Genomic DNA, 18,653 nt, shown 5'->3' on the forward strand with positions numbered 1-18,653 from the left:
ATGAATGCAAACTAGGGCACCCTGCGAGGAGACTGTAAAAATCACATCATGATAGCTTAGACTTGTCTTTGTAATTGAGGGGCATTTCCACATGAAACAGTTCTAGTTATTTAATTGGATTTTGAGAACATTCTTGGGCAGACACTTTGTGAGTGCAAAACTGAGCGGTTCCAGTGCATTTACACTGATTTATACCTTGCAAGGGCTTTGTCCCTGTGAAAATTAAATATCTTATTGTAAAAATACCTCAGATCTTATCCAGATCCAAATATCTGGTTGCATCTGGCTTTCCCATATGACTGCATCTTTCCTGTACTGATAGAAACAACTGAGGCATTTATCAACCTTCAAAGAAGCTTCTCTGCTACAATACACAGAGGAGGCTGCAACAGCAGAGGGGAGAAGGGAGCTGATTGTGCCTGTTTTCTGCTGTTGCTTTCCAAAGGGATCAGGGCCTTCACTAATCATGACTATTTCATGCCTCAAATTCCCTGCTCCATGCTTGCACACAAGCTCCAAACCCATACACAAAACCACAGAGATATTTCTGCTTTCTAGGAAACGTTCTGCTGAAAAAAACACCCCTGTCTCTCTACCATGATATAACTATTACAGTATGCATTCCAGGTAGGCTGGAGTCACCACATACTAACCTAAATATATAATTTTAGAGCTCTATTTTTCTGCTCAGTTTGAATCCAATTTCATTTGTTTTGGTATGATTTTCCTCCTGGAAATACCTGAGCCTGTGTTTCTGCTCTACAAATATCAAGCGATCGCTTGATCTGTGAGCACAAATAAATAGACATCTGAAAGGAAATTCTCACACAGATACCCACGATGTCTTAGAAGTGCACAGAAACAAATTCACACCTATTAAACTGAAGGCTGGAGCTGAAAATTCAGCCTTTAGTTCTCAGAGGACAAGATGGGACAGCGATGGGCAAACCTCCAAAAGGTCATAATTCTGCTTCGCTTTCCATAAGCGTTGCCAAAGCCAAATCCTTCTCGAAAGTAATTGACCTTCTCAAGTCTGCAGAACTGGGAGAAAAATGTAAAAGAAGCAAGCTACCTTGGAAGATTTTTGGCAATTCTTGTATTTAGCTGAGCAGCAGGAAATATCGTATGTCCAACCTTTCTTATGTTATTTCAGCCCTTCCACTTCTGGTTAAATTTGGAACCAGAGCAATGAGAACTAACAAATAGCATGTACATGCACTGTTTTCTCTGTGCAGGGGCCTATATATACATGTGCACATGGGTTTGAGGGAGCAGACTGGGGCATTTGGCTTAAATCTGAATTTTGAGGAACAGTCACCAGCCGGGGAGGGCTCAAATGAAATTAAATCCCGTCTCAGAACACTAATTACCTTTGATATGTCTTTGGTCTGTATTTTATGTTTGCAGCTCAGCTATGGGTCATTCCAGCACCCAGCCTACATGCCCTTCTGGACTGCTGTTCTGCCCTGAGACACAGACCACCCAGCAAGGAGATGACAAGCAAGAGTCACCCCAGGCTTATTCTCTGCTTTCTCATTCACTTCTTTGTTTTCAAGGACTGTCTGCTGTGTTGGCTTCTCAGTCCTGATGCTGTCAATGCTCCAGCTTCCAGAGGGAAACCTTGATTTTGCTCCCCAAAGTTTGCACTCCGGAGGTACATTCTTGGCATCGCTGAGGGCAACAGTAAAACTCCCACTACCTTCAATGAGAAAAGATTTCAGTCTTGTTTTTCAGGTGGTTTTCAGACTAGTGCACTGGGCTGTTTCAAAGGGGAAAAGTCAAGTCAATGCTCAGCACATCATTCTGGTTAAAGGTGACAATATCCAAACAGAACTAACAATGACACGTGGAACAGCCTCAAAATTCAACCACAGTGATGCTGAGGAAACTCTACAATGAGCTGGAAATATTATGGTGACTAAAAATGTCCTGACAATATCAAGGAGAACCCAAATAGAAATACTGAGAAATTAGAAGATTTGAAATTAGCATCTTAATGCTGATTGTGCTTTACTGTTGGCTTTAATTATTTTTGCAGCAATAGCTGAAAAACCCAGAATATTTTGACATTAGAAGCTCTCAGACACAACATGGGTGATCACTGAATTAACTCCTCTTTAAAGACCTTGCAGTTTGGGAAACAATGAATTTTACATTGAAAATTGTGGTGATACAGTCCACCATTCTACTCAGAAAGTTTCCTCAAATTTTGACTATTCTTGAGGTAAAAATACTGCTAAAATACCCTGTTGCTTTGTCTCCATCTGCATCCACTGGATTTACTCATATCCTCTATTATTAATTTCCAACCTCAATTACCAGTTTAATATTCCCCAAACATATATTTAAAGATCATGATGATCAAGTGACCTCCTAATCTTCTTGAGTCCAATGCTTTAAGACTTGTTACAAATCATTTAATCATTGCCATTGTAAATTTTTTTCTCTAGATCCTCTTCCATACAACATCATTCCTCAATTGTGGACACCAGAATGGGACAAATTGCTTCAGCAGCAGCAACTCCAGTGTCAATACAAGGACAACACAACCTCCCCAGTCCTGTTCAAAGCCTCCTTATTTACACAGCCAAGGATGACTCTAAACCTTTGGCCACAGCAGCGCATTGGCAGCTCACATTTATGTGCTTTATCTATTCCAGCAGGCAGTTACTCCTACACATTAAACTTCCAGGTGAAAGCCCTCCCCCACCATCCATCCTTTATGTGTGACCTGCTGCCCATCTCTCCATACATATGACTTCACATTTGGCTTTACTCTAATGCATACTGTTTGCATGTTCTCAGTTTTTGAAAACACCCAACTGAGAGTCCTGTTTTGGTCATTGTTTACCACTCCCTGAACTCTGCAACATCTGCAAATTTTATCAGCCCTGATTTTTGTTTTCTTGCAGGTTGTTGACAGAAAATATTAACTAGTAAAGAGCCGAGATTGCATTGTGCTGAATAGGAGGGAATGTGGCCAGAGTCACCCTGTTCAGGCAAGGGCTCTGTTTTTCAGCAGGAGAGAAGAAATACCTGTGATCCTCATGAATACGAGCTGACACTAGTCAAGAGAAAAAAGATGGGACGAATACATAAGCAGGAGACTGGCAAGATTGTGCCTCTGCCTTTCTGTCTCTTTGGCATTCCACAACCTCAGTTTTCTCTTTACAGCACCACCCTGGCCGACGGGGCTTCTTGGCTGAGCATTTCTTCTGGTTGGTACACTCAAGTGGCATTTGCCTTTTACAGCTTCATTCATGATGAAAGCACTGCCCTGATGGTATTACCTCATCCTTACAAACAGCATCTCTCTGCAGCCTGCTGAGAACCATTATCCCACCTTTGCAGGTGGAAAGGACAGAGCTGAAGGCACCCCACGGCAAAGTAGCAAGTAAAACCCCAGAGCAACCTGAGCACTTCCACTATGCCACAAAACAAGCAGCTTGAATTAGCAGGAGAGGGAGCCTGCTTCTCTCACACAGCAGTTGCATCACTGCTGAAACAAACACCCTTTCTTTCTCCCAAAGCATCTGATTTATCGCTGAAGGAAATCTCTGTTCTCTTTCCGAAAGCACCAGCCAAAAAGAAACCTCTACCCTTTGCAAATCGCCTCTGTTTTCTCCTCTGCCAACTGGTCTCTGTCTCCCCTTTCCTCACAGAGCATCTTGTTGCAATGCCCTTCTGTAACAATTTTCACATAAGGCCGTGTGCCTGTTCGAGCTTACCCTGTCACCAGTGTTTGACAAGTGTCAGAGAAACTCCATAAAAGCCAGGCCGTTGGCTCATCAGGGCAAAGGACACCATGTGTTGAACACATTGACAGTTCTCCATAAATAACATCCCTGCTGAACAGCTGGTTGGGTTGCTTGGGTTTGGAAGAATGTTGGCCACATTGCCTACTTACGTGCGTCCTCCTCGATGATGCACAGAAGATCCTCTGCATGGGGAGCGGAAGTACATCACTTCCAGGAGATATCAAAGTATTTTAAACAAAAATAAGCATCTGAACACAAGTTTCAGTCCTGACTAGAGGTTTATGGCCAATTTTGGATGCACAGATGTGCAATAAAGCGGTGGTTCCTTGGTAGAGGTGCGAAACATATTCATCCTGAGGGAGGGGAGAGATGGGTGGTGGTAGGAAGAACTGTCCTAATCTCCTTTCCTACTTCCCTCTCTCTCATGGAATACATAACTCCCATTTCAGTCTGTGAGCATAGAAACTGTTCACCCTCACAGTGTGAGACAAAACACAAGGTTGGGGCAGAAAGACCTTTGCTTCTCTCCCTCTGCCGTCAGCGCTCGAGCCGGAGAGAAGACTTTGGTCCAGCACTCAGCCTCCTACTGCTACAAGGTCTCTTCCTCCACAAGTGCACCTTTGCTGCCAAATTCCAACCCTGCAGAAATCTTTGGATAAGAAACACAGCCTCCCTCGAGATGCAGCTGCTGTTGCTTCCCTCTCTGGCCTGTTCCATGGAGCCTGCAGGTGTTTGCATGTGGCCATTCCCCAGTAAAACTGGTGGAATGCTGATGTTTAAAACAAAATAAAATAAAACACCCAGTGTTGGAGTGTCCAGTGGAAGACCACCACTGTTTGAGCACTGCTCTGGTGAGACACAAAATGTAAACAGTCTGTTTGATTAAACCATCTCCAGCAAGAGGACTTTGGGGAATTCCAGTCTCCCCAGCAGAAGATCCTCTGCTCTTCATTAATTCAGAATTCTTCAAAGGCTAAGAGTGAATCCTCCGAGGAGAAACTGTTGATAGTTCCCCTGGAATTCTTGGAGGAAGCTCAGCAGTATAAATCAGGTCCATTTCCACCACCACTCCACCCTGCTCCTTTATTTAATCTGCAGGCAAAGGAATTGTGCAACAGCTGATAAACTTTGTCCATTCTGCGATATAAAATGCTCATTTCTGATTGTCTTTCTCCCCATTGGGATAGGAGGTGGAGAGACCACACTGGAATAGTCTTACAGATAAGACTTGACAGAAAATATTTGTACAGTAAGAGAAACTGCTCTTTCAACAAAAAGCAGCAGATAAGACTATTTTAAACCATCCTATTTTAAGTTACGGAGATTCTGCCAGCCCTGGAGACCTTTTGTAGTACTTTTAAAACTTCAAGGCTCTTAGAACTAAAAGTGGCACCACAACTTTCACATTTCTTGTATCTATAAAAAATCCCTTATTCCCAATTTCCAAAGACACTCCTTAGGGAAGAGGGGGACCCTGAAACAGCGACATGAGCACTGCACTGACACCACACCTCTGCCCAAGAGAGGAACCACAGCCCTGAGCAGTGCTGCCTCCCTCACCCCCAGAGGTTTCCTTTATCTGATGATTTTCTTGTGCATTTTGAGCAGCCAGAAAGACTTATTAAAGGATCCAAGTGTCTCCTGAAAGGAAACAAACACATCATAACCTCACCTTGCACCTGAGACCACCAAGGTGCAGCGCTAAAGGCACGACCCAGGAGCAGTTAGAAGAAAATGGACTTTTTATTCGGTCCCTCCTGTGCTGGTAGAGGTTTGTGGGACCTCTGCAGCAAGTCAAAAGATCTTTTGTGTTTCCCAGCTGACAGTGCCATCACTGTGCCCATCTGTCCCTTGCTCATGCTCACGGTGACCACAGTCCTGTGCTACCTATTCCCTTGGGTCCCGCTCACTCCCACCTCCTCCAGCGGGTGGTTCTGTGAGAAGGATGTGCAACACCAGATGTATCATCATCCCCATGCTCAGACTATAGTAGGGCAATTATCCTTTGGGCTATTTTAGTCCTTTTTTTAACAGCCTTTGCGCAACTCAAGAGCAACAGTTTTGCCAGGAGACAGAATAAGAGATTTTGGTGTTAAAAAAAAAAACCACCCAACAACAAAACAGACAAAATCAGTGGATTTACCAAGAAAAAGTTCTACAAGTTCATTGAAGCCAACCTCCCTGTTCAGGGTTCCAGAATGCTGTCCACACTGATTTTAAAGCAAATTGAGACTGTCATTTTTTCCCCCACTTTTTTTTCGCATTTTCCACGATGAAGGCAAAAGAAGAGAAAGACACACAGTCAAACAGACAGGCAAACATGTCATCAAAGAAACTCCTACAGGCAGATGCAGAGTAGGAAACATCCAGCAACCCCGCTGGCTCCAACCCACAGGCTGGACCCAAGTCGTGGTTGATTTTCATTAACTAACTTTTCTTCCCGTGAACTTCCTCTGAGGGTGTTTGTTTATAAACAGAGGAGGGAATATTATTGCTGGAGATGGGACAGTTTGGGCGGGGGTGAAGGAGTTTAGGGCCACAAGCCTGGAGAGCAGAGTTCAGAAGTGTTTGTTGCCGGAAACACAAAGGGCTCACTGTAAAACTGGTAACGTGGTCTAATTCCACAGTCTAGAGGGATTACGATATAGGTATATGCAGAAAACACTTCAAAAAGCAAAAACAGCCCCACATTGTACCAATGTTTCCCACTGCATCACCATAACCACTACACACCCAAAAGAAACCACCGACAGCGGTGACGGTGGTGGGAGGTTGTTCTCCACAACAGCCACTTCTCAGCTTGTTCATTTTCCCCATTGCAGGCACTTGGTGTCTGCCCCAAATTCTACACATTCACAGGTCTGGAGCAGCCCCCCCTCCTCCCCCGTTTTCCTCTCCAAAGGAGTTACTCCAGGTTTACTTTGGTGTGTTCCAGAGCAGAATCTGGCTTGTGTTGCTCGCCCTTCCCTCTGCCAAGTACGTTTCAAAACCGTGTGCAGAAAGCATTTAGTTGACATTTGCTTTTTCTCCCAGTACTCTTTTTCTCCCTGAACATCTCCATTCAGGAGCTACAGCACAGGAGGCTTCCAGTTCTTGTCTATTTTACGCTGAAAATAATTCCCATTAAATTATCACTGGTGAAAGGAGCTGTTTTGACCTCAGAGAGGCTGCTCTGTTTATGCACAAGACAGATGACATGTAAGACAGTAGTAATGCGAGCTCCAGATTTCAGCTTTACACCTCAGACTTTACACAGCACAGATGCTGCTGAATTCAGAACAAACTCACATGGATTGTATGGTGTACAGCCTCCCTGATGATGCTCACAACAGAAACACCAGTTGTTTAGCCATGAGGGTGCACATTAAATGGTGATCCCTCCCCAGAACCCCCTGGGGCACCAACATGCCTTGTGAAAAGCCCATTCTGCAACCTCTCACCTGGTCCTTATTTAACTGGGAGGTAAGCTGGTTGCTTTTGTCCTTAACTTAATAACCTGAGATATCCAGAGACAAATTTCCAGCATTTCCTAGGAAGATAAGCAGTTACAGCTTACATGGGTCACAAGCTGTTTCAGCAAGTCAATACATTAATCAATGTGCAGGCATATAAAAAATATGAAAGTATTCCAATTTAAATGAGAGTGCTTTGAACTACGGGGCTCTGCTGATATTTGCTTTTCTCTCCCATTATGGGCTGTTCCACCTGAGAAATACAATAATCTGTGCTGATTTGAACATCACCAGTGTGTCTGGGTCAGAGATATTAATTCCAGACCGTCTGATTTTCTGCTGTCTCCAAAGAGCTCATGGCACAAATGCCAACTGTCTTCTTCCCCCAGCCCCCATGGTGCCTCCAGCAGTGTGACAGGTGACAAACTCCACCACCACCACTGGCTCAGTACAGCAATTACCCAGGGAAGAGCCATCCACAGCTACAAGGAAATGTCCTACAGGAATTAGGGTGTGTGACTTAACAGTGAGAACAACCTTGGCTGAGGAATAACCATCATCATCCCAAAAAATTAAAAAAAACTAATAATGAAAGGGCTGCTGCTGGGCTTTATTTCTGGCTTTTTCACCAGCACACCACCACACTCTGGAGAAATCAGGGCATCCCTCTGTTCCTCAGTTTCCCCAATTTTAAGGGCAATGTTCTCTCATGCCTGAGAAACTTATCAGCACCATCAGCAGAATGTTTTGTGGCAGTTAGCAGGATTACAAAACCACAATCCTGCTGCAATGATAAAGAAAAATAACGGCGCTAGGATACATTAGTAGAGGAGAAAAAAAACTCCATTCAAAACTGGTAACAGTGAAGGCCTTTCCTTTCCATTTCTTTCCCTGTCTTAAGTAAAACAAACAAAATAATGGTGATAAGATCTGTTTCCTCAATCCAGTGGATGATCTTTGTGAATATGCTTCCAACACTAACAGCAGAGGACAGAAAAGGAAGAAAATGAAGGAGGAAAGGAGCCTGCAGCTGATGCTCGGTGTCGGGAACGGGGCTGCTCTTCTCCCAATTCCATGACGACAGAAGACTCCTGGGAGTCAGATGAGGGAGGGGAAGATGGGTCAGAAGAGAGAAATCCATATGGGAAAGTGATTTAAAGCAAACAGAGAGACAATAAATTAGATAAAGAAAAGGAGGAAAACCACAGCAGAGTGGAGGAAGGAGAGGAGATAAAAGAGCCTTGAGCATCACCCATGAGGAGACTCGAGCAAAGCCTACCAGGCCCCGGGAGGTGATCAGCACAGAACACAGTGGTTTTCTTCTCTAACACAGCAACTCTTTTGCTTTCATGAGCTGGTATCATATCTCTCAGTTGCTGCTTCACCAGGCCAATTCCAGATGCTTCTCAGTTTCGCTTCCCCCTCCGCTCCCTCTCTGTGAGAACAACCGCCCGCTCCTTGTTTGTGCACGGCGAGGATGGATATTAAACAGAACAATATCAATAATTCCCGGAAAATATGCATGAGCATATGCCTGGCTGAGCACACAAACACACAGCCTGCTTACCCCGAGGCTCCAAAACCAGTTGGCTGAAGCCACCAACCTGTGGCCACCCTTGGTCTTCACGGAGGGGACACCACCCGGCGAGAACCACGGGGAGCGTGGGGTCACCCCCGGAGGAGGAAAACAGCAACTGTGAGGAGCAGGAAGGAGGGAAGGCAGGGGAATCGAGGACACCAGATAGTAGGGAAAGAACTGAGACTGGTGATAAGAGAGGGCGGAGGGATTGGACGGGAAAGTCACACACTTACATCACCCTGCGGAAGAGAAAACCAAAGAGAGGGTTTGGAATTTTAATACTATGGAGGGGGAAAAAAAAAAGGAAAAAAAAAAAAAGGAAAAAAGCAACAGAAAGGTTAAAAGAGACAGAAGCCAAGTTGGGATTTGGAGTATAGCAAACCCAAATAAACACGTCCCCATCCCCGGGCCAATTTCTCTGATGTTGGGCTTCACAGTTTATCTTCCCTCATCTCCAAAGCAAGAAAGCATGGCAAAATAAAGGAGACTGAAGCAAGGATCATGGAAGGGTCCAGGTTGTAGAGGAGGGATGTGGAAGATTCTCTGAAATCAGAGCCTAAACCAGACTCAGCCAAGTTCAATGGTATTTTCCATTATATTGACCAGGTTTAGGATCAAATCCATGCTGCCTGTGTAACCACAAATTCAGCCCCATTCTCACCAAGGAACAATTGACTTGAATTTATATTCATTCAGTTTTAATTATGCTAAACAGTGTACCCTCCCTTGGTGCTGCCAACCTTATGAATGCTGAACAGTCCTCAAATTGTTCTGATCACTATGAAAAAGGACACCAGAAAGCAAAACTCTGGGATAAGATATTCACTCCTGTTCTCTTTTTAACCTGCCTTTTTGAGTTCTGCTCTGCTCCTGTGCAGCATAAGAGTACTTTGACTTCATGGATGGCTTTGGGGAGAGTAAACTTTATAATAGGCACTAACATCAAATCAAAGCAGTTTACAAGATGTGCCACTTGTGTCAGAATATGTGGGGAAATAAACAAGCTGCTCCTCCTTGATCATTGGAGTTTAAATGCTCTATTGATCTGGGAAGAAAATCAAAGGTGCTTTGGAAATTGTGTGTGTATGTGCATGCATGCTCACAGCAGAGAAAATGAAGAGAAATGTAGGGACACACAGAAAATAGCAAAACAATCAAGTATTTCTTCTCCACAGAAATATGAAATAAAATTAAGACTCATATCCAGAACAAACATAGGGAAATGGGCACAGAACAACGGACGAGTGAGGGCAGGAGGAAGGTACACCTTCATTTTTAGAAGCCACATTTTTTGGAAAACAAACAAAAAAAGACAGTGCAGCCAATTGTTGTGTGCCCAGAACAATGCATGAAGGAAATGCCCAGAACCTAGGGAATAGAAAAGTCCAATATATTTTGAATATATAAAAGGTTAATATATACTGACCATGTGAACACAGCCCTAGATGAAAAATTTGGTAGCGTTGAGACAGGAGGGTAAATAAGGGGAAAAGATTATATTAGACTTGCTGATACAGTTGAGAGAAAAAACCAGAGGGTTTTGATCAAACACGACTTTTCCGATGGATTTTCTAAATTATCTGGAATATAAGACTTGAAAAAGTAAAAATGTGACAAAGTGAAGGCGTTCACTCCTGCTACAGCGGGATGGAGGAACTGCCACACAGGGTAAGACCAGAGAAGGGTGGGAAATGTTTGATCAAATATTTTTCTCAGGAAAAAGGGAAATTAATCAAAACAGACTATCTGTGGGAAAGGATCAGTTCTGGCAAATATTCCAACTTAAAATTTCAATAGAAGTTTCGTAACTGTCAAAACACCTGATTCCTTTTTAACTCTCTGAAAATAAGAAAGCTGATACCTTTTACCAGCAGATGTTTTTCTTTCTCATACTTAACAGTTTTCTAAACCAATGTTTTGGATTTTAGGTACTTAAGATGTTGTCAATCTGTCCTTCTCTTTTCCTGTCTTACATTATAGTGGTGACTCTCAGTCTTAGCTAAAGATCTTTGGTTTATAGTAGAGCACTGGGAAATTTTCTGTGGCCTGTGCTATATCAGAACCTACTAAGTGGATATTCTGTGAATGTTTGGACTAATTATCTGCTGTTATATCCCCAACACTGCAGGGGACTGAATTTGGCAACCCAGGTGGTCCCTTCTCTGCTTCTGCTCCTATAATTTCTGTCAGAGAAAAGAAAAGAGGAGCTGAACAAGCCAACGGATAAAATTAGAAGCAAAACTATTACAGAGGAACATTTCAGCTGACCCCAGCCATGCAAGGGTTTATTTTTGTTTTTTTTTTTCAATATGGCTTTTTGAAAAAAAGCCACTATATTTTGACTCTTCTTTTCTGGCTCAGGCCAGCATGAAAATCCAAGGTGAAAGTGCTCAGTTAATCCAATGGTCTTCAGAGCACCTAAATCCCATTTAGGTCCTGCGATATTTTTCATGGAGTGGTTTGTTTTGGAAGGGATCTTTAAAAGTTATCTCATTCCACCCCCTGCCATGGGCAGAGACACCTTCTACTAGACCAGGTTGCTCCAAGACCCATCTGACCTAGCCTTGGAAATTTCCAGGGATGGGCATCCTCTGGGAAATCCATTCCAGGGCCTCGCCACCCTCACAGGGAAGAATTTCTTCCCAGTATCCAACCTAGCCCTGCCCTCTGCCAGTGGGAAGCCATTCCCCCTTGTCCTGTCACTCCAGGCCCTGGTCCAAAGTCCCTCTCTGCTCTGGTGTAGAACCACTTCAGGTACTGAAAGGCTGGAAAAAGGTCACCCCAAAACCCTCTCTCCTCCAGGCTGAACAATCCCAATTCCCTCAGCTTTTCCTCCCAGCAGAGCTGCTCCTGACCATCCTGGTTCCTCCTTTGGACTCTCTCCAGCAGCTCCATGTCCCTCCTGTGCTGTTCCCCAGGGCTGGAGCAGCTCTGCAGGGGGGTCTCACCTGAGGGGGTAGAGGGGCAGAATCCCCTCCTCACTTGCCTGCTGGCCATGTTTAACACATTAATTAATTCATTCATTAATTAATACATTTCTGGGCTGCCAGTACATGTGATACATTTGTGTCAAAGCTGCTCAGGGAGGTGTTGTGGCCGCACCTCTCTCACAACACGCCTGTATCCCGATGTATCCAGACTCAGGCTCCACAGAAGCTATTTCTCCACCAAAACTCCCTGCTCCACCCAGCTGGCTGCCCTGGCAGGGTCGGGTGCCCTGACCAGGGCAGTGCCCACTGGCAGCTGGCTCTTTGTTGTTCAACACCCCCAGCCAAGGATCTCTCCCTCCCCTGGCGAAGGTGAATGGACTTGAAGCTCGTGGAGCTGCATCAGCAAACACCTGGGTCAGCTTTGAAAGTGGAGACCTGTCCTGCTCTTTGTGTGGGTCGGGGTCTCCAGGGAGTCAGCACCATCCCCCCAGCGCTGCTGTGCTCCGTGGGACCCACAGGCATTTGGGATTTAAGCTCATCCCTCCCTGTGCCATGTGTGGCTGGGTGCAGCCGCGGCCTTGGGACCCCCTTGGCCACCTACAACCCTGTCCTGGCACCACGAGGGAGGTGACGTGGGGACCTGCAGAGCAGCTCCACCCCAATCCCAGGATGCTCCAATCACCACCCAGGTCTGTCCTGGAGATGCTTTAGCGTGCAAAGGCTCTCCAAGGGCTTCCTCTCACCCTCAGCACCGAGGCCCGCCCGCCTCAGCTCTGCTCTTCTCCAGACATCCCCACAAATCCCTGAGGAGAGCCCTGCTCCTGCTCTCTCCAAACAGCATGCTTTCTGCCTGCTTTCTGCCTCACGCGAGTTTTTCTGACTGAAGCAGTCTGGCTTGAAATAAATCAGGCTGAAATGAAGCTTGGAGAGGCAAACTCAGCCCAGGACACATCTCCATGCCTATGGGAGACAGCCAAACATCATTTAGGAAGCTAAATTTACCATGCTTCACACACACGGAGTCAAATTTCCCTCGTCCTTTTACTGCCATTTAATTAATTAGAGCAGCCTATGTGTAAGTGCTTTAAGGGGGAAAAAACCCACCAACTTTCTTTTAACTGTGCTATTCTGACTCTGGTATGTAGCTGGTCAAAGGAATGACACTGGTTAAAACTGGAAATCCTATGGAAAGAAAAATTCTTTTCCTTTCCACTTTCTGATTCGTGTCCCAGCTTCCACAGGTTGAAGGAAACGCGCTGTTCAAAAGCAAATATTTAGTAAATGACAAGCTATGAGCTCAGTGACCTATGAGTCAAACCCTATCCAGATCCATAGTCATGAAGTGGATAATCATTTGAACCCATCCACGGGGAAGCCAAACCCACACAGCTACCTGCACCCTGCAGAAAGGGTGTGTTGAAGGTTTGTCACCCTGAAGGAGCATCTGTGCAGGTGTTGCAGCTCCTGTCACTCCACTGTCACCATCATGCCCATTCCCCTGGGACCATCATGCCCATTCCCCTGAGACCTGGCACATGCCAGCCCTAGTTCAACAACAGAACTGCAAGTTTTGTTTCATGCCCTTCGTTCTAGTACTTCATTACACATCAAAACAAGAACATTCATGCCATTAAAAGACACCAGGCTGTTGAAGATGAGAAAGAGCTGCATTATCTGTCTGTTCATTATTTAATACCAGTGAAACTCAGAGCAAACTCTCTATTGAAAACATCCTCAAAGCTCCAGCACGGCCACTACAAGGGTCAGCTCTGGGGATAGGACCCAGCTCACTGATTCTACCTGAAGTGAATTAAACCAATACCAGACTCCAAAACTTCAGAAGGGATCCAAACTGACCCCCAAAAGTAAACATATATTCTTAAACTCTGTGCAGGGACCAGACCCAAGCAGTGCCAATTACATATCTCTCTAATTGCCCAGTTATTGGACCCGGACACCGATGTTTCTCAGTCTCTTACATGCAAAAGCAGTGCCTTAAAAGTGAGCTCCACCATGCTGATTTCTTTCCCTTTGGATTCTGCTGCAGTTTAATGTTCATCAAGGACTGAAGTTGGGAAAACACAGGCACTCCCTTACATACGAAGCTTTATTAAGTTGGGATCATGCTCCCTGTTGGCAGGCTGAGGAATAGAGAGACAGAGGAGAATGAAACCGAGAAGGGGAAAAAAAAAACAACAACAAAAAACAAAACAACAAACCAAAACACAAATAACTTTCACTCTTCAGAGCAGGCACGCCTTCTTACTCCAGCTCCCGCTGCCGATCATTCATCCCGCTCCTCTCAGCTCCCAGCCAGTAAAGAGTCAACATCTCACTCCTGTGAAAACACGAGCCACCCCACTCCAGAGCCACACGCCAGAAAACACCCTGACAGGGACTCAGGAGGATCCCGTTTCCCAGGATGGGGTTGCATTTCCACAAGTAGAACTGAAATATCTTTGATTACACCAGAAGCAAGGTCAAGGGAGCTTTGAAAGGTCTTATTTTGCACGGCGTGTGCGTATCACCTGAGCACAGCCCGACCTTAACTCCTTCCTCCACAGCCGGAGGTGCTTTCAAAGGCTCCGCGGGGGAAAGCGCTCAGACTCGAAATGATTAATACCATGTGCACACGTGTGTGTTTACAGGAGGGATGTGCTGTGCTGTGTGGTAGGTTCGCACATCCAAGGGGTGTTTGTCCAAGAGCTGTGTGGCCCGGGGAGGGAGGTGGGGACGCAGGAGCCGGGAGCTGCCTCCTCCTGCGGGAGCTGCACCGCGGGAGCCGCTCCGCCCGAGCCCAGCCCGGCTCCAAAAACTGAGCCTTGGCGTAACACAGATCAGTGGGTCAGGCTTCCACTTTCCCAACTGCTTTCCCCGACAAATGCCAGAGCAGATATCAGCGGAGTCAAACAGGGCAGCAATAACATCACTGCCAACCAGCGTGAAAATTGGCAGAGCCCGGCACCAGGGCTGCCTATCATCAGAGACGGGGCATGGCCCGGCACAATGACGAACCCACTTAACAGCGCTGTAAAATTACCCATTTATGAAAACAAATTGAATACTGCAGCAGAGGGTGACGTAAGGAGAGTTGGCTCCAGACAGAAACTCCTGTAGCCTGGATTAGCAGAAGAACTCCGCTATGTCAGGAGCAGGAGCCGAGAACAACTTGGGTCCTACACGAGATTTTTAACAGACACAACAGGTTTCCCCTATAGGCACACATGGGGCTCCTATAGGACTTGCAGGGATTACTCATAAACCAGCAAGGAGGGGTGGAAGGGAAGCAGTCAGCACGGGCAGAACGTGGGGGGCAGAAAGTAGATGAAGGTACAAGGGCAACTCTGAAAAAGAGTTGTCTTCTAGTCAATCCCGCCCTCTCCCTCGGATCTGTACAGCCACACAGTTTCCCACTTTGCAACTGGGATGAAAGTTGGGGAGAAACTCACTCCTGGCACTGCCAGCAAACGTGCCCCAGTCCCTTCCCCCCCACACACCCAGGTGGGATCTTGATTTCGGTGGGGTCCTACAGATGCAGCTTCAACAGCAGAACTGAGCTGTTCAGTCTGTCACATCCCAAAGCAGTGAAAATGTGAAAGCCAAGAGTTTTGGCAGCCAGACCCCTTGATTTCCTCATTGAGGGAAGCGTAATCTCTCCCTAAGCTTGCTGCAGGTCTGGGAGGCTGTGGTGTGCGGAGGATACTCCGAGTGAGTTCCTCTTGGACCTCTTCCAGGTGTTTACACACAGAGCCAAACCTGGCTCCTCTTCAAGAGTGCGTGCGAGGGGGGCAGGGGGAGCTTAAAAATAAAATAAAAATCACAAAGTCCTCCCGAGCTGAGCTGGAAGCTCCACGGTGCAAAACTGGGGCATTTCTCTTCATTTTTCACAGTGGAATGTTATTTCCATGCATAAAATGGGTCAAGTGTTTTATACAGGCAACAACCCAACCTCCCCCATCCAATTAAAGTATTTTACTACAAATGATCTTTGTGTGTGTTTGTTTAGGTTCCCTGTTGTGTGAATTAGAGATACTTGCACCAAAGACAGACCTGGGGTCTTAGGTGTTGGATTAAACACATCAAAAATTGCACTGACCGTGTTTTGCTACCGATGAGATCTGTGTAAGCCCAAATTCTGCCTTCCCTAACTTGAAAGGGAAGCACTTTGAGCCCTGGGGTTTAAGTTAGGAGTGGGAACCAGAAGAGTGGAGCATGAGAAAGCCAGAGGAAATAAAGCAAGTAATAACCTATTTCACCTATGAAATGACTCCTCTAAAGGCACACGGGACCAGCCCATGCCCGGCACCTCCTGCCCACCCCGGCAGCCCCACACACAACGCGCCACCCCCTCCCAGAGCAACCGGGACTGGGGAAAGTTAGGGAACAGCACTGCTGACTTCGTCTCAGTTTTTGTTTTCCTTCGGACAAAGCAACTTTCCAGCGAGACGGGAGCCGCGCCGGTCAGGGATGGGGCAGCGGAGCCGGGAATGTGGCAGGAGGGAGGGTGGCAGGGGACAAGGCGAGCGGGGCTGGCGGCACCGCCGGCACAGGCACCGCTGCCTCCCGCTAGGAAGTCACTCCAGTTAAAGGGAAAGGGGAAATCCTCCCTGTCTCTTTAAGGCATCCTAGGACATGGAAACTTTGTACTTTCAGGGAATCTCCTTGCCAAAAGAACTGTAAAACATGTCTTCCCCCACCCCGCTCCCCCCCCATAGCCGTTTCTCTTTCTGGCTTGTTTTCCTTTTTTTTTTTTTTTCTAAGGGCATTTCCATTTTCTATGACTTCCTTCAGAGCAAAGATGGATGTGGCGACATTTATAAGGGTTTGTAACCCTCCGAAAAGTATCCGATTTCACGACAACTTTGCTGCACTTTATCACTAAAGCGGGGAAAGGGCGGGAGGTGGCGGGAGGGAGGGAGGGGGAGAGGGAGCGAGCGCGGCGAGAGGGACCCAAATTCAGGATGGGCTCATAAAATTTAAATAAGAAAAGTGCAATATTCCTCGTTATTGTCCAGCTCAGACAGCTCTGACTGGTAGCTGCTTTGAGTACTAAATGATTTTATAGGGCTATTTGACCTCAGAATCATTGATGTTACACTTGCCATTTCTAAGGGGAGACAAAAATACTCAACACATCCTCTAGCTGCAGTGTGAGTCCCAGCCCTAGCTGAGTGTCGAGGGGTTGGGAACTTTATAAACTCATTTGATTCATTTGAGGTTTCACAATAGCCAAAAGTTCCTTTACAGCTTTTTGGAAACCACATGCTAACGTTGCATCTAAAGGGCTGCGAGTGAAGTACACTAAAAAGCTAATAAAACTAAGGAAATCGTAGGGGGACCTTAGATATGCATTTCTTTGCAGCCACACACCAGACACATACACTTCTTTTCATACATACAAACAAGCTACTTTCAAACGCTCTACTTACAGTTCTCCAACCTGAAAATTAGACAAAAACCCACCGGGCGAGCTGGCTCTTCTATCTGCATCTCAATCCGTGCACACAGAAAGACAGAAACCACCCAGGGCACTGCCATTTCCCTATGCAAAAGTTTACATAACTTTTCTTTCCCTTTGCGAGCACACAACACTTTTCAGGCGGTTCGCGGAGCTCCGGGATCTCCCCCCCCCCCCCTCCCCCCGAACGCGCGGCTGGTGAAGGCAGCCGGGCGTGTTTGCACATGCACTGCCCTCCGTGTGTCTGAGCTGCGGGGCACACGCGGGGCACACACACACACACCCACCCGGAGCACACACGCACGCCTTCCCCCGGCTGCTCCGCCGGCTCCCGGCACGGAGCGGGCAGACAGGGATGCTGCTGCTGCTGCAGTCACAGGCGCGACCAAACTACCTACCTGCAATGACAGCCGGAGATCTCTGTCCTCCTTCGGCTTTCAGCCACACTTGCAAAGTGAAGGCATCTCGGGGCAGCTCAATATCTGCCTTCAGCCGCAGCTGATCACCTTGGCCACTGAAATAGAGCGCCCTGCTCGGGGTAAGGGACTCCTCTTCGTCCTTTACCTCCCGCTGTTGCCTCCTGCGGGGGACATGCCCAGGCTCCAGCCCAGCAGTGGAGCGCCTTCCTCGGGCTAACCTGGTGGCACAGGTGCCCGGGGCAGTGTGGAGGAGCTGGCGGCTGTGCCTGGTGTCCCTTCGTGCCCTGCGGGAGCGCTCGTCCATCCCACATTCGGGTCCACTGGCTAGGGCTGTACAGAGAAGCGCAAGAGGCAGCAGCAAACTCCAGAGCTGCATTTCCAATCTTCCCCCCCCTTCTCCCCTGCAAATCCTCCCGATCTGCCAGCTTTGGGCTCCTCCTTGCCTTGACTTTCTTCTCTTGTTCACCCTTCTTGGTATTTGCTCTTTTTATAACCCTTCTCAGTTGCTTTTTCTTTTCTTTTTTTCTTTTTCTTTCTTTCTTTTTCCTGGTTATAGATTTTTTTGCTCCTTAAAACAAATAAAAATCAAATAAATCAAAACTCCTTCTTGGTTGAAATGTATTTCTCTGTTCTTCCTCCTCTATCTGTCTTCTTCTCCTCTATTCCTCCACAGCTGGAATTCCTCTCTCTCTTCTTTTCTCTGCTGGATTTTCTTCCCTTTATTTTTTTTCTTCTTAAAAAAAACACACACACACACTCACACACACACACAAAACAAAACAAAAAACCAAAACAACCCCCCCAGCTTTCTCCAAGACTCAGACCCACTGATTTCCCTCCCCCCAAAAGATGCTCTAATCTATTTATTTTTTTGGCCTCCTTTATAACATAAGCCACAACCCCCTCCTTCCCCCCAACCTCCCCCCCTCCCTTCTTCTCCACAAAATGAAAGAAAAGAGAAAAAGCCCCTCAGAAGATGAGTAAACAAGAATATGCTAATCTACTCTAGGGTGCTCCACCTTCCCAATTGAATGATTCCCATTAAAACTGCAGGGAT

The 18,653-nt window shown here is 46.4% G+C and overlaps 1 protein-coding gene across 2 annotated transcripts in view; it reads right to left on the reverse strand.

Annotated features, from left to right (window-relative positions):
• Positions 1 to 18,261, reverse strand: part of PAPPA (pappalysin 1) — a 181,872-nt gene extending 163,611 nt beyond the window's left edge. For both annotated transcript variants that reach the window (XM_017829250.1, XM_017829249.1), the window contains exon 1: positions 17,576 to 18,261. In XM_017829250.1, coding sequence (XP_017684739.1) covers positions 17,576 to 17,972 — 397 coding nt within the window. In that variant the 5' untranslated portion in view covers positions 17,973 to 18,261. The remainder of the gene's footprint in view (positions 1 to 17,575) is intronic.
• Positions 18,262 to 18,653: the final 392 nt, after the last annotated feature.

The sequence above is a fragment of the Lepidothrix coronata genome, unplaced genomic scaffold (genome assembly GCF_001604755.1).
Source record: "Lepidothrix coronata isolate B3197 unplaced genomic scaffold, Lepidothrix_coronata-1.0 Scaffold160, whole genome shotgun sequence".
In the NCBI taxonomy this organism is placed as follows: domain Eukaryota; kingdom Metazoa; phylum Chordata; class Aves; order Passeriformes; family Pipridae; genus Lepidothrix; species Lepidothrix coronata.